Genomic DNA, 17,114 nt, shown 5'->3' on the forward strand with positions numbered 1-17,114 from the left:
TAATAGCCATTAATGGATTTAACCTCCATGAATTTATCCAGTTCTCTTTTAAACCCTGTTATAGTCCTAGCCTTCACAAACGCCTCAGGCAAGGAGTTCCACAGGTTGACACTTATATTTGTTTTAAACCTGGTGCCCATTAATTTCATTTGGTGGCCTCTAGTTCTTGTATTATGGGAACAAGTAAATATCTTTTCCTTATTCACTTTCTCCACACCACTCATGATTTTATATACCTCTCTCATATTCTCCCCTTTGTCTCCTCTTTTCCAAGCTGAAAAGTCCTAGCATCTTTAATCTCTCCTCAAATGGGACTCCTTCCAAACCCCTAATCATTTTAGTCGCCCTTTTCTGAACCTTTTCTAATGCCAGTATATCTTTCTTGAGATGCGGGGACCACATCTGTATGCAGTATTCAAGATATTGGCGTACCATGGACTTATATAAGGGCATTAAAATATTCTCCGTCTTTTTCTCTATCCCTTTTTTTAAATGATTCCTCACATCCATACATCCTTAGCATGAAGCGTGGGGCAAATCCGCGCAGGTTTGCAAAGGCTGGTGTATGTCCACTTTCCATTGTTGAAGTGGTGAACCAATTAATAAATTTGCACTGCCCAGCTTGAGCAGTGCAAGACAGTATATTCCTGGGGGTTGCTGCTTGTCACTAACAAGGCATTTGAGAGACAGCCCAGGCTGTGGAGAGTTCAAGGGGCACAGTCCCAGGCTGCATCCCGGGGGGATCCCATCACACTAGTCCCAGTCTTCTTAATCTCTCCTCAAATGGAAACCATTCCATACCCTTAATCATTTGTTGCCCTTCCCTGTACTTTGTCCATTTCTAATGCATCTTTTTTGAGATAGAGTGACCAGAACTCCATACAGCATCCCAGGTGTGGGAGTACCATGGATTTAATAGAGTGGCATTATCATGTTTACAGTCTTATCGCTCCCTTTTCTAAATGGTTAATAACACTCTTTGCCTTTTTGACTGATGATGCAGATTGAGCAGATGTTTTCAGACAACTATCCATGATCTCTTTTTGACGGATAGCAGCTAATTTAGACCCCAACATTTTGTATGTATAATTGGGATTATGTTTTCCATGTGCATTACTTTGCAATTACCTATATTGAATTTCATCTACAATTTTGTTGCTCAGACACCAAGTTTGGTGAGATTCCTTTGTAACTCCTTGTAGTCAGCTTTTGACTTAAGTACCTTGAGTAATTTTGTATCATGTGTAAATGTGCCACCTGACTATTTGCCCCTTTTTCCAGATCATTTATGAACATGTTGAACAGCATTAGTCCCAGTATAAATCCCTATTTCTCTCTCTCCATTCTGAAAACTGCCCATTTATTCCTAACTTTTGTTTCCTGTCTTTTAACCATTTATTGATCTATGAGAGGACCTTCCCTCCGATTCCATCACTGGTGACTCTGCTTAAGAGCCTTTGGTGAGGGACCTTGTCAAAGGCTTTGTCAAAGTTCAAGTACACTATATCCTCTGGACCACCTTTGTCCAGATGTGTTGACCCCCTCCAAGAAGTCTAATAGATTGGTGAGGCATGATTTCCCTTTACAAGAGCCAAACTGACTCTTTCCCAACATATTTTCATCAATGTGTGATAATTTTGTTCTTTATACTTTTCCTAGTACTGAAGTTGGGCTTACCAGTCTTAATTGCCAAGATTGACTCTGGAGCTTTTTTTAAAAATCCATGGCACATAAGCTTTCCTCCAGTCACCTGGTACAGAAAATGATTTAAGTTATAGGTTAAACTATTAGTTCAGCAATTACTTATCTGAGTTCCTTCAGAACCCTTGGGTGAATATCATCTGGTCCCAGCAACTTATTACGGTTTATTTTATCTATTTGTTCCAAAACCTCCTCTACTGATCCTTCAATATGGGACAGTTCCCCAGATGCATCACCTAAAAAGAATGGCTTGGTGTAGAAATCTCCCTCAAGTCCTCCGCAGTGAATACCCATGCAAAGAATTATCTATCTTCTCCAAAATGACATTATCTACCTTGAGCACTCCTTTAGAACCTCAGTCATCCAGTGGTGTCACCGATTGTTTGGTAGGCTTTTGGCTCTGATGTAGTGAAATTTTTTGCTGTTAGTTTTTGAGTCTCTGGCTAGTTACTCTTCAAATTCTTTTTTGGCCTGCCAAATTATACTTTTACATTTGGACTTGCCAGAGTTTATGCTCCTTTCAATTTTCCTCCATAGGATCTGACGTCCCATTTTTAAAGGATGCCTTTTTGCCTCCGAGTCTTTCACACTGCTGTTTAGCCCTGGTGGTATTTTTCAGTCTTCTATTCTTTTAGTTTGTTGTATACACCTAATTTGAGCTTCTATTATGCTGTTTATTAAAAGTTTCCCTGCAGTTTTTAGGCATTTCACTCTTGTGACTGTTCCTTTTAATTTCTGTTTAACTAGCTTCCTTATTTTTGTGTAGTTCCCCTTTCTCAAGTTAAATGTTACTGTGGTGGGCGTCTTTTAAGACTTTTCCCACCCCAACAAGGATGTAAAACTTAATTATATTGTGAGCCGTTTAGCTACATTCACTTCTTGGACCACATCTTGTGCTCCTCTTTGGAAATAAATCAAGAATTACCTCTCCCCTTGATTTCCAGGACTAGCTACTCCAAGAAGCAGTCATTAATGTTGCCTAGAAATTTTATCGCTGCATCCCTTCCTGAGGCTGTCCATAATGGAATAGAAATCCCTCATTATTATTGAGTTTTCTCTTTTTATAGCCTCTCTAATCTCCCCGAGCATTTCACAATCACCACCCTGGTCAAGTGTTCAGTAGTATATGCCTACTGCTATACTCTTATTCAAGCATGGAATATCTATCCCCAGAGATCCTATGGTACTGTTTGATTCATTTAAAATTTAACTATATTTGACTATGTTTTTCCCCTTCCTCCCCGCCCCCCAGATAGTACCATTCCCCCACCAGCATGACCTATTTTGTCATTCTTATATATTTTGTACCCTGGTATTACAGGACAAATCTACACAGCAAAAAAAAAAAAAAAACCTGTGGCTGGCCTGTCCAGCTGACTTGGGCTTAGGCTACAGGGTTGTTCCACTGCTGTGTAGACTTTCAGGCTGGGTTGGAGCCTGAGCTCTAGGACCCGCAGATGCATCAGAGCAAATTAAGCTAACAGGGCAATTATTGCATGATCCATCTCCCATCACCAAGTCCCAACTTCTGGAAGTCAGAGGTCTAGGAACCCCCAAATCATTGAGTTGCATCCCTGATTACCATGAGTAATAGCCATTAATGGCTAACGTATTTCACAACTGACCTGTTGCTTAAGTTATATTATTAGAGAAAAGCAGACACTGATTTTAGAAATCAGATGCAAATGTATGTACTTTGGTCACATTAGGCTCAGAGATGGAGATAACCTTGGAAAAATTATTGTGGAAGGAAAGATGGAGGATATCATGCTAGGAGATGGCCGCCAAGGAGATGAAAGGATGATGTATGGCAGATCACTGAAAGGTCAGTTGCTCAATGCTCAAAGTTAGCAACTGATACCAAAAATTCTGCTATGTCATCAGTGATACTCAGACATGAACAAATGGATTTACTTTCTTATTCATGCTTTAAGTACTTAGTTTAGTCTATAGTTGATTGCATTAACAATTGCTCTGTAATAAAGCAAGCCTAATTTATGTTCACACCTGGATATGAATGTGTTTTGGATCACAGGAGAAGGCACTCAAAGTCATGGCAGCTCCAGTTATATAGACGTGATGCCATGAAGGTAAGCATAACCTTTTCTGAAAAGGGAATAACCTGAATAAAAATTCAGATGAAATCAAACACTCTATTTAGACTTTGGAATGATAATACACTCAAAGGTTAAAAAAAAATATTTTCACCTTCCTAACATGAATATATGTTGCTCCTGTTTAATCTATACTGGCATACTACGGATTCAAGCTTCTATGTGCTAGTATTGCTTAATATTCTCAAAAAGTATCTTAACTTTCTATTATGCTCCCTTGAAATGTTATCACATTTTAGGATCTTGTTTGTGCTCAGTTGACAAATTAAGAGCCTCCAGTAGGTAATAATTATCCATGACTCATGGTAGTAGCAAACTGTTAGTGTTTTTTTTTTTATGTTTTCAACTTCAACTGAGAGCTCTTAAAATACAACTCGTTTAAGTCAGTTAATTGAATCTGCACACCAAAATGAGCCATCACAAAGAGCCTGTTCCTCTCAATGCCTCTTTAGAACAAAGTGCTTAGTCATTTAAATCATTAAATCTGATTCTTTCATGCACATTTTCATTTACTGGGGTCGATTGGATTGATCTGGAAAATCTGAAATCCTCCCACATAGATTCTCCTCCAATTTAGGTATCAAAGCAGTAGTGTATTAACAATTAAGACCCTTTGCTACTTATTTGTTCCAATAGTACTCTGCCACTTGCTAGCTTTCTGAAAGAATAGTCAGTTCTAAGGAAAGGAATTAGATTGCCTAATTCAACATACATGCTCAGAAGCATTACAAATCCTCAGTCATCTAACACTCACACAGAAACTGTACATTGACAGTCGTACAGTAGCTCCAAGAAAATATGAGTTGGACAGACAGCTGCAGCGGCACAGGAGCTAGCAAACAGAGCTCTAAAGAGGGGAGTTTGAGTGGGAGTTTGAAAGGGGAGTTTGGCTTGTGGTGCTTGTTTGGGGTTTGCTTTTGCTGGGGGAGGGTGGTCTTTTTGGTGTGTCTTGTGTTTCCCAGATTAACAGGATTTAGGTGGGAAGGAGTGACAGATACAGAGGCAGCTGTGGGAGTGACTCCTGCAGTGAAAGACACATTGAGGATGACTGGATGTGGAAGCTGTGGTATATACATGATCCTGGAGGGGGGAACCGGTAAGAGTTTTGTCTGCATGAAATGCCGTCCGATAGAGCTGATGGAGGAAAAAATCCGAGGTTTGGAGATGCAGGTGGAAAGTCTGGTTGAGTTTAGGAAGGGGTTTGAGCAGATGATGGAGCAAAGATATGAGGTATCTGAAGGGAAAAGCTCAGACTCACGGATGGAAGCAGGGCTGGGGAATTTTGAGGGGAGACTGGATGAGGAAAGTGGTCAGTGGAAACATGTGACTCAAAGAACCAGGCAGAGAAAAAGACGGGCTAGTGAAGGAGAAATAGAGCTTAGGAACAGGTTTGCAGAGTTGGAAAATGAAGAAGGGGCTCAGCAGGTAGTCGCTGAAGGTGGAAGGGTAAGGAAGAAGAGAAGAGAGGCTAGCCCTATAGAAAAAGGGGAAGAGTCAAGTGAGACTACACCAAATATGAGCCCCAGGAGGATACAGGATGGGTTGAAGAAGATTGTAAGGGAAAATAGGAATGGAAAGAACTTGCAGCCAGAGAGAACAGGGGAAACACTGGAGAATAGCACTGTCACCAGGAAAAGGCAGGTCTATGTGATCGGGGACTCTTTATTGAGAAGAATAGACAGGCCTGTAACTAGAGCTGATCCTGAGAATAGAAGGGTGTGCTGTCTTCCGGGTGCTAAGATACGGGATGTAGACCTGAGGTTGAAAAGGATCCTAAAGGGAGCGGGAAAGAATCCCCTAATTATCCTTCATGTGGGAACAAATGATACGGCTAGATTCTCGCTGGAAAGTATTAAGGGAGACTATGCTAGGCTGGGGAAGACGCTTAAGGAAATTGAGGCTCAGGTGATCTTTAGCGGGATCCTTCCTGTTCCTAGAGAAGGGCAACAAAGGTCTGACAAGATTATGACTGTCAACAGATGGCTTAGGCAGTGGTGCTATAAGGAGGGCTTTGGGATGTATGGCCACTGGGAGGCATTCACGGACAGAGGTCAGTTCTCTCGGGATGGACTTCATCTGAGTAGGGAAGGAAATAGACTTCTAGGATCGAGGCTGGCACAACTGATAAAGAGAGCTTTAAACTAGGAATTGGGGGGAGATGGATGGGAGATGTCCAGAAAATCTCCACGCCAGATTTTAGCATTGAGAGGGAAGAAGATGAAGTAAGAATGGATACAGCCGTGGGTAGGAGAATGTATATAAGAAGTGAGGGCGGTGTGGATACTAGTCTAATAGGTTATACTGGATGTAGAATGACTGTGCCTAATAGGGTACAAAATGTGAGCGAGGCCAAACAGCAAAAATTAAGATGTTTGTACACCAATGCGAGGAGTCTAGGTAACAAAATGGAGGAACTAGAGCTACTGGTGCAGGAAGTGAAACCAGATATTATAGGGATAACAGAAACATGGTGGAATAGTAGTCATGACTGGACTACAGGTATTGAAGGGTATGTGCTCTTTAGGGAAGACAGAAACAAAGGTAAAGGGGGTGGAGTAGCATTGTATATCAATGATGAGGTAGAATGTAAAGAAATAAGAAGCGATGCAATGGATAAGACAGAGTCCGTCTGGGCAAAAATTACATTGGGGAAGAAAACTAGTAAAGCCTCTCCTACGATAGTGCTTGGGGTGTGCTATAAACCTCCGGGATCTAATTTGGATATGGATAAAGCCCTTTTTAATGTCTTTAATAAAGTAAATACTAATGGAAACTGCGTGATCATGGGAGACTAACTTCCCAGATATAGACTGGAGGACCAGTGCTAGTAATAATAATAGGGCTCAGATTTTCCTAGATGCGATAGCTGATGGATTCCTTCATCAAGTAGTTGCTGAACCAACTAGAGGGGATGCCATTTTAGATTTAATTTTGGTGAGTAGCGAGGACCTCATAGAAGAAATGGTTGTAGGGGACAATCTTGGCTCAAGTGATCATGAGCTAATTCAGTTCAAACTAAATGGAAGGATTAACAAAAATAAATCTGCAACTAGAGTTTTTGATTTCAAAAGGGCTGACTTTCAAAAATTAAGGAAATTAGTTAGGGAAGTGGATTGGACTGAAGAACTTATGGATCTAAAGGTAGAGGAGGCCTGGGATTACTTTAAATCAAAACTGCAGAAGCTATCAGAAGCCTGTATCCCAAGAAAGGGGAAAAAATTCATAGGAAGGAGTTGTAGACCAAGCTGGATGAGCAAGCATCTTAGAGAGGTGATTAAGAAGAAGCAGAAAGCATACAGGGAGTGGAAGATGGGAGGGATCAGCAAGGAAAGCTACGTAATTGAGGTCAGAACATGTAGGGATCAAGTGAGACAGGCTAAAAGTCGAGTAGAGTTGGACCTTGCAAAGGGAATTAAAACCAATAGTAAAAGGTTCTATAGCCATATAAATAAGAAGAAAACTAAAAAGGAAGAAGTGCGCCCCTTAACACTGAGGATGGAGTGGAGGTTAAAGATAATCTAGGCATGGCCCAATATCTAAACAAATACTTTGCCTCAGTCTTTAATAAGGCTTAAGAGGACCTTGGGGATAATGGTAGCATGACAAATGGGAAGGAGGATATAGAGATAGATATTACCATACCAGAGGTAGAAGCGAAACTGAAACAGCTTAATGGGACTAAATCAGGGGGCCCAGATAATCTTCATCCAAGAATATTAAAGGAATTGGCACCTGAAATTGCAAGCCCATTAGCAAGCATTTTTAATGAATCTGTAAACTCAGGAATAGTACCGAACGATTGGAGAATTGCTAATATAGTTCCTATTTTTAAGAAGAAAGGAAAAAAAAGTGATCCGGGTAACTACAGGCCAGTTAGTTTGACATCTGTAGTATGCAAGGTCCTGGAAAAAATTTTGAAGGAGCAATTAGTTAAGGACATTGCAGTCAATGGTAAATGGGACAAAATACAACATGGTTTTACAAAAGGTAGATCGTGCCAAACCAACCTAATCTCCTTTTTTGAAAAAGTAACAGATTTTTTAGATAAAGGAAATGCAGTGGATCTAATTTACCTAGATTTCAGTAAGGCATTTGATACCGTCCCACATGGGGAATTATTAGTTAAATTGGAGAAGATGGGGATCAATATGAACATCAAAAGGTGGATAAGAATTGGTTAAAGGGGAGACTGCAATGGGTCCTACTGAAAGGCGAACTGTCAGGTTGGAGGGAGGTTACCAGTGGAGTTCCTCAGGGATCGGTTTTGGGACCAATCTTATTGAATCTTTTTATTACTGACCTTGGCACAAAAAGTGGGAGTGTGCTAATAAAGTTTGCAGATGATACAAAGCTGGGAGGTATTGCCAATTCGGAGAAAGATCAGGATATTATACAGGAGGATCTGGATGACCTTGTAAACTGGAGTAATAGTAATAGGATAATTTAATAGTGAGAAGTGTAAGGTTATGCATTTAGGGATTAATAACAAGAATTTTAATTATAAGTTGGGGACACATCAATTAGAAGTAACGGAAGAGGAGAAGGACCTTGGAATATTGGTTGATCATAGGATGACTATGAGCTGCCAATGTGATATGGCTGTGAAAAAAGCTAATGCGGTTTTGGGATGCATCAGGAGAGGCATTTCCAGTAGGGATAAGGAGGGTTTAGTACCGTTATACAAGGCACTGGTGAGACCTCACCTAGAATACCGTGTGCAGTTCTGGTCTCCCATGTTTAAAAAGGATGAATTCAAACTGGAGCAGGTACAGAGAAGGGCTACTAGGATGATCCGAGGAATGGAAAACTTGTCTTATGAAAGGAGACTTAAGGAGCTTGGCTTGTTTAGCCTAACTAAAAGAAGGTTGAGGGGAGATATGATTGCTCTCTATAAATATATCAGAGGGATAAATACAGGAGAGGGAGAGGAATTATTTAAGCTCAGCACCAATGTGGACACAAGAACAAATAGGTATAAACTGGCCACCAGGAAGTTTAGACTTGAAATCAGACGAAGGTTTTTAACCATCAGAGGAGTGAAGTTTTGGAATAGCCTTCCAAGGGAAGCAGCGGGGGCAAAAGATCTATCTGGCTTTAAGATTCTACTCGATAAGTTTATGGAGGAGATGGTATGATGGGATAATGGGATTTTGGTAAGTAATTGATCTTTAAATATTCAGGGTAAATAGGCCAAATCCCCTGAGATGGGATATTAGATGGATGGGATCTGAGTTACTATAGAAAATTCTTTCCTGGGTATCTGTCTGGTGAATCTTGCCCATATGCTCAGGGTTTAGCTGATTGCCATATTTGGGGTCGGGAAGGAATTTTCCTCCAGGGCAGATTGGAGAGGCCCTGGAGGTTTTTCATCTTCCTCTGTAGCATGGGGCATGGTTGACTTGAGGGAGGCTTCTCTGCTCCTTGAAGTCTTTGAACCATGATTTAAGGACTTCAATAGCTCAGACATGGGTGAGGTTTTTCATAGGAGCGGGTGGGTGAGATTCTGTGGCCTGCGCTGTGCAGGAGGTCGGACTAGATGATCAGAATGGTCCCTTCTGACCTTAGTATCTATGAATCTATGAGTTAAATTGGAACTGAGAAAAAGCTATGAAACAAAGAAAAACCATGGTCTTTTGCAGCAAATTATGTATGCATACTATTACCTCTGATGTATATAAGCTATACACACTTACTTTTTTAAGAGCAGGTTTCCACATTACTGAAGAAGAAGCATGATTGTAGTAATTTTGCCATAAATGTCACTGTTATCATAGGCCCTAACACATTAATGTTTATACATGAAACCTTAAGACCCTGAAGAAAATGTAGTGTTATTTGTATATAAAAAGGTCTTTTTGTATTAGTAAGCCCTTCAGTCTTCTTCAGAGATCACATAATCCTTTCACAACATTCACATAAGCAGTAATAAACTTCTAGTATTGCTGTAATTGTGCTATTTGAAGATTGTTTAAAAATAGTTATTTTTCAAGGAATGTTACTCTGAAACCTGTCAAGGATAGCAATCTTAAATTTGTTCTATTTTTGTCAAGTCCTTTGTTGTTCTCTGTAGACCTGAATTAGGCAACTCTTGAGCATGCCATACTCTCAGGCAAGCTTTTCTGATTATTCAGTCAATTGACAGATTATGTAGCTCATAAAATTAAACATCTGTCCTTTTTTAAAGCGCATAGGGTATGTCTTGGTGTTTCACAATAGAACCTAGCTCCGCAGCCAAAGTTTCAAGTCTCAAAGTAAGGTGGAAGAACTATTCATTGACATCTCACATTTCAAAACTGTTGATACACATGAAAATATAAGAAAAAACTTAGCAAACTGCTTACCATCATTTTTTCAAAGAGATCCATAACTTCTTTTTCTGATAAATTCATACAACGTTCATCAAACAATGGTTGAGCAACTGGAAATTCACTCATAGAGGCTTGAGAATCAGGGTGCTGAATGAGAGGTTTCTCTTTTTTTACAGCTGATTTTCTAAAACTTGTTAATCTATCACGCTGAAAACAAAAGAGATATATTTTAAAAATTCCTATATATATATGCACAATATGAGAAAGCAGCATAAATCTTTATCGATCAAATCGCATGCTCATGATGCAATAAACATACCAAGGGTTATTTTAAGTAGCAAGGCCAAAAAATCAGAGACTGTACTATTTATAAATTCATAAAACTCCTTGTTCTCATACAATTTTTTTCCCCCCATTCAGAATTAAGTTTTATCCACAGTAGTGGCACTGAAGTATAGCCTACATCACCACATTTAATTCCCATTCTCAGATTCACCTACACACCAATACATTAGGGTCTGAAAAATCTTGCAAGATAGTTGGAATGGGGAGAAGGGTATGCTGCACATCAACTGATAACAGTCCAGTTAGCCAACTTCTAATGAACATTGATAAATTTGAGGACAATTTACCAATCCTCTTTTACCTGAAGAATGGTGGTAGGTTTTTGGAGGCTAGCTGTAACGGCAAAATTTGGGGGATAGTCATGGCTTCATCAGGTGTACACAATATTGCCACAAAGAAATTTTCCAGAAGAATACAAAAGTATCTCAAGGTTTTGTCACCGACTTTTCTATTAGGTGTTGAGTACAGTCTCTTATAATTAGCATGTAGTGTCACAAATCAGTTCATCTTTTTACTGCATAGAAACAGCCATTCACAGTTAAATACACTTGACAGACATTAGTAAAAGCATATCATGTGATCTGCAAAGAAGGTTCTTAACTAAAATTGAATGGGTTGTATTCCTTTTCCCCCCTTTAGAAGTGCATGCAGTTAGTTTATTATGACAAGAGGAGAAAGAATCATTCCACCAGTTAGAGTGATCTTGTGATCCTTCATTCTAAGGCTGTTTGTTACCATATTAATTAATACACAATTCTACCCGGATAGCTGTTAGTCAGAAAACCTGTTATCTTATACCACCAACTGAAGAATGAAATACTTGTTATGTCTGCTTTAACATCAATGCAAACAAACCATTTAACAAATCTCATTATTGATGTACATTTTATGGAATCGAACAGCCTTAAGAAGAGAATTCAGTAAAACAGTCCATTTGCAACCAGGGGTGGCAGGTTTGCAGAAATTTTGGTGGTGCCCAGAACCCGTCCCTGCCCAAACTCCACTCCCTAAGCTCCGCCTCCCACCTGCCCAAGGCTCCGGGAGGGAGTTTGGGTGGGGGAGGTGGTTTGAGGTGCAGGCCCTGGGCTGGAGCAGGGGATTGGAGTGCAGTAGGGGTGCAGGCTCTGAGAGGGAGTTTGGGGCAGTATGGGGGTGCAGGGGTGGGGATGAGCATTTGGCATGTAGGAGGGGGCTCAGGGCTGGGGCTGGAGATGAGGGGTTCAAGATGCAGGAGGGGGCTCAGGGCTGGGGCTGGAGATGAGGGGTTCAAAATGCAGGAGGGGGCTCAGGGCTGGAGATGAGGGGTTCAAGATGCAGGAGGGGGCTCAGGGCTGGGGCTGGAGATGAGGGGTTCAAGATGCAGGAGGGGGCGAGGGCTCTGGCTGGGGCTGGAGATGAGGGGATTGGGGTATTGGAGAGGCTCAGGGCTAGGGCAAATGGTTGGGGTGGGGCAGGGCTGGGGAGGAGTTTGGGGTGCAGGCAAGCTGGGGCCAGAAAGGCGGAGGACTCCCCCCAGCCCTTTCCCCGTTGGCAGCAACAAGCTCTGGGGGAGAGCGCCCCCCCTCTTCCCCTGGCAGCACACTCATCCCCACCACTATCACTGCGTGTGCTCCTAGGGTCCCATTTAGGTCCAGGAATCTCCCTCGCCTCCCCTGTGGTGGGTGCCAGGGCGGGGGCTGCATACGCCTTGTCCCCTGCTGTTGCCCTCACTGTAGCCTCACTGGGAGTGGTCGATAGGGCTGCCCCTTGCCCAGCGTGGGGCAGGAGTGGTGAGTACAGGTGGGGGAGGGGGGGAAGGCTGTACTGGTGGAGGGTCCTGCTGGAAAATGAAAAGGTCTGAGGGGGAAGGGCAGGGGCAGGGTCAGCCTGCCCTGCCACTAGTGGTTGGGGAGCACTAGGACCCTGCGGCAGCAGTTGATGCCGGGAGGCAGCATGGAGCTGCAGGGGAGAGGCAGGGACGCTCTGCTCCCGGACCCAGGGAAGTGCACAGGGACAACAAGGGGAGGCCGGAGGACACTCGAGGGAAGCGCAGGGGGGCAGCAGGTGGGGCCAGGGGGAGACCCAGCCCCAAGCAGTGGTGGAGCCGGGCACCTGGGCCCTGAATATTGCTGGAGCCCGGGGCACCATGAGAGAATATAACTCGCCACCCATTTGCAACAGGCTTAAGCAGCTTTTATCAGGTTACAGGTGTATTTTTTGTAGAATTTTTTTCATAAAAGTGATTAAGTTAAACTGTTTTACTTATTGTTAAGTAACAAATCAATAGGTTATAAGTTTGGATGTCTACAATTAACACTTGCAACTTATTCAAGACTCAAATTTGGTTTTCAATTCCACTTGACTTTTCACGAAATGGAGAAGGGGGAACAAGGAATGTTAGTACTGTAAGACTTACTTTATCAAAACTTGAAACAGGTAACCCTATTTAAGCTGCACCCCTTTTGCTTAATGTATTTTTGACCTAAATGAAGCATTTGTGGATAGGTGACAATCTTTCAAAATACTGGATTTAAGAATAGCTGCGACAGATTGGTATTTTTACCTATAAATTAATTTACAGGTTTTTTTTTTACCACCCCCAATTACTGCAAACATTTGTAGAACCCAATGAGTGAAACATTTAATATCCTTTAAATACAAGCTACATTGTCCACAACCTTTTGAGTAAGATAGCATGCACTGTAGAGAAAAGTTGCCATGAAGACCTTACCACATCATCTGCCAAAGTTTTTATTTGAATGTTCTATTAAAAACCAAAGAAAAAAGAAAAAGCAAGTTACCTTTGTGTGAAACAAAGAAAAAATTAAGCTCTTATACATTAATGTGGAAACAGTAACTAAAATCCTCCTTTAGCTGATTTAATAGAAACAAATTGAGATTTATTAATGGGTTTAAGCTAGCAAGAGAGACAATTATAACCCCTTACAGAGCACTACTTTCCCTCCACCCAGAAAGATGAGTTGTAGGATGTTAAGTTATTAATTTCGACATACCATACAGCATCAAACTTAAACACTTTTCATCTAACTCCTTCTGGGATACTAGTAACCAGTGCAAGAATTTATATCCAAGTCCGAGTTTACTTAGTTTTACAACTTGAAAATTTGATGATTTAAGGTTTGTGTGGAGGAAGTTATTTCCAGTAGGAGCACCCTTCTCTCAATTTTGCCAGAAGACTCAATCTAGACACATCTAGCAGTGTCAATGTTTCATTTCTTTAAAAGCTTTATTTTGTTCTCATATTACAAAGTAATGTATATTTCAGGAAACTGTCACCACATACTACTTAAGAACCAATGAGTTAATAATGGCTTTGGTAGTTTGAGCAGGAACCATTCCAGAGTTCTAGAGAAAAATGTCACTGAGTTACATGAGCTATTCAAAACCATCAATTGATAGTTATTTGCCAACATGGCAGAAAATTAGCTATAGTATGGTCCCTCCATTAAAGATCCCATATCTCAATGATGGAGTATCTAAACTGAGCCCTTCCCATTTATTCTAGTTGCTTTCCACATCCAGACAATCAAAGCCATATAATTTTATAGGGACTATATTTTACTCACACAGCTAGCTTTCTTTCATGTATCAGTCTCCTGCAGATACTCAGTAGCGTGAATTACAACTTCAGCTAGCTCAGATATGGCTAAGTAAAAAGTTGTGCATCATCAGCATACTATCGCCACTGCAACCCACATAGTTACGCTGCACTGTTAACAGCCTCTCCTACATTAGGAACAAGAGCCTTGACAAGATGGGAGCCCTGAAAAACTGATAAATTTCCTCTGGGAGGAGAAATTGCACAACGCTTTTAGAGAATATTCACCAGGGTAGGGGAGCGACCCAAAATCTACCCGATCATCCACTTGCTATGGTTTGCAACTCAGTCACTACTCCTTCACTGTCTATGGTATCAAAAGGCTGTGGACATTGCTTTATTGTGAGTATTTCATCTTTCTTTATTGCCAGATCATCCACTGACGCTGCCCTACATTCTATACCCGGGTCAATCATCAAATTGACAAGGACTAAAACTCTGAAGCCACCAAATATTGTGCCATCAGTAATGCATACTGTGGAAAATAAAGCATTAGCTTCTGGAAACTAAGGGGAGCTTCAAAGACAGCAGCACTTGTGATAGCTCAACCAGTGTAGTTAACGCTTCTACCACTCACAAAGTAGCCCTTTAGTTACCAGTCCTACCACTTGCTATTGTGCTCCTTATGCTCCCAGCAGGGCTTACCAGTTTGACAGACAAGCTCCCTTACACTCTCCAGTTTTGCATATACTGTACTCTCAAAGTAGCAGCCAAAGTTTTACTCAAGTATTTGGAGACTGCCCCGTTACTGGCTCATACAGCTCACCTTGAGTTTCAGTGGATGCTCCTTAATTGCAACCTGATATTAACGAACTTCATGTTTATAGCAACTTTTGCCAGGAACCAAACCATCCAACTGACTTTGACGTTAATGGTATTTGGATATTGGCAACAGGCCTGCTGCTTATTCATTTGAGGGGGGTGGGGGGGAAAAGGAGACCAGACCACAGGCAGATTTGCAGCCAGGAGAGGAAGCACCAGGACAGGTCTTTCTTGGCTGCAGCCCTGCAAAACATGCCTGTTGCTGGCCCTCAGCAAAGCCCTATGCTTCCTTACCTGGCAGCAGCACCACAATCTTGCCTGCAACCACAGACCTGCTGCCCACATAGGAGGTAACAGGCTGAGGTGCCCATAATTCCAAAAAATGGGGGAATCCCTGCTGGAGTCCCCAGTGCTTCAGGCTAGGGGGCAGGGCTTTCATTCTGCAAGTTCTCAAATATGACCTACAGATTTAAATTGTACAATGCTTCTGAGAAAGCTATGGAAAACCTCCCAAAACCTAAAATTATTTACCTGTTTTTAACCATAGAATTTAATTCTTATGTGGCTTTGCTCAAAGACATTAGAAAAATTAATTTTATTAACTAATGACAGTAAAAACAGTTTGAAATGGGAATTCATTTTATTCATGAAGTTTATAATGGTTTCTTAACACTAAAGTGAGTTGTTTAGAGCAATTATAAGTAACTTTTCAATTCTCCCTCCTCTTGGCCCTGCAACTCAGAATGGACGAAGCTCACACTTAGATATTTAAATAATACCTCAGCAAAAATAGTGAATACTACACTACACATTTAGTATTTTGAAAATTCAAATTACAAGCCCAAAATTTCCATTAACTCATACCTTAAAGGGGATATTTTTACTTAGCAATTATTATTTTTGAAATATTTCAGAACAGTAAAGCTACAATCTCAAAGTTTTAATTTTAACTGATTTCCACAGGTGTGCCCACTAGGAAATTATTGTTCTGCACTTCTGAAAGAGGCCAGTTCCATTTAGGTATCTAAATGTGGGCTTTAATTTTAAATTTGTCAACTTTGGCCTTAGAAAGGTTAACTCTAACGCCTTATGTGACAGTAATAGTTGTCCTTAGTAGCTGAAGTCATAAAAAATTGATCGATCTGCTTCCATGCATTTTAGTAGTCCAGAACACGTGCATGGTTAAACCAAAGTTATCAAATCAAAGTGTAATTCATGGTCTATGGCAGCTTGTAAGCCTGTTAGTAACCAGTTATTTATTCTTAATATTTCATATGTTTTATCATGAAAAAGGCTCGATCATTTACCCTTTAGCTCCATTTCCACTGGGCTTGAAATGCGTGACTAACCATAATCTGAAGAGTCATGAGGTCACTCCATTTGTGCATGATTGATCCACAGAACCTGCTTAGGTATGTGGCATTAACTGGTGTTTCCGCACAAATACATTCCACCCTTTTTCAAAGACTTCTTTTTTAAAAAGTTAAATTTAAGCAAAATTGCTTCATGTAACCCACTTTCATTCCAGCATCTGTGTGATCAACCCTGAACAACCCTTCCACCACCCTAAACAGAAACTTGAAATATATAGTAACTCCGCGCTTAACGTTGTAGTTATGTTCCTGAAAAATGCGACATTAAGCAAAATGATGTTAAGCAAATCCAATTTTCCCATAAGAACTAATGTAAATGGGGGGCGGGGGTCAGGTTCCAGGGAAAAAAATTTCACCAGACAAAAGACTATATATATATACACATACAAACACAATACAAGTTTTAAACAGTTTAATATTGTATACGGCAATGATGATTGTGAAGCTTGGTTGAGGTGGTGAAGTTGGAGGGTGGACGAAGATGGGATATTTCCCAGGGAATGCCTTACTGCTAAATGATGAACTAGTAATCAGCTGAGTCCCCAAGGGTTAACACATAGTTGTTCATGTAGCCTCACAAATGGAGGGAGGGGAAACAGCATGGCAGACAGAGAGAGAGACACACACCCTATGTGTGGGGGAGAGAGATGTACTCTAAGTACACTGCCTTTTTAGATCAGGAAGCTGAGACAGCAGCTCCTGCATGCAAGCTCCCTCTGTCCTAAGCCCTGTCATGTCCCCCTCTCCCCCTCCCCCGCTTTATGGAGCTAGGGTAAGCAAATGGCAAGGGGGAAGGGGAGACCCCGATATTAGCCTCCCTCTTCCCCCCCACCGCCAGCCCCACACAGCAAGAGGAGGCTCCCGAGAGCAGTTCCAAGGCAGAGGGCAGGAGCAGCACATGGCAGTTGGGAGA

General features: G+C 41.3%; 1 protein-coding gene across 9 annotated transcripts in view; it reads right to left on the reverse strand.

The window, feature by feature from the left end:
- DIAPH2 (diaphanous related formin 2) overlaps positions 1–17,114 on the reverse strand; it is an 835,399-nt gene that overhangs the window by 784,734 nt on the left and 33,551 nt on the right. For 7 of the 9 annotated variants that reach the window (XM_038415147.2, XM_043492689.1, XM_038415148.2 and 4 more), the window contains exons 2-3: positions 13,179–13,211; positions 10,157–10,330 (exon numbers count right to left, since the gene is read on the reverse strand). In XM_038415147.2, coding sequence (XP_038271075.1) covers positions 10,157–10,330; positions 13,179–13,211 — 207 coding nt within the window. The remainder of the gene's footprint in view (positions 1–10,156; positions 10,331–13,178; positions 13,212–17,114) is intronic. The other 2 variants (XM_043492690.1, XM_038415149.2) reach the window with 1 other exon arrangement.

The sequence above is a fragment of the Dermochelys coriacea genome, chromosome 9, assembly GCF_009764565.3.
Source record: "Dermochelys coriacea isolate rDerCor1 chromosome 9, rDerCor1.pri.v4, whole genome shotgun sequence".
Classification (NCBI taxonomy): Eukaryota; Metazoa; Chordata; order Testudines; family Dermochelyidae; genus Dermochelys; species Dermochelys coriacea.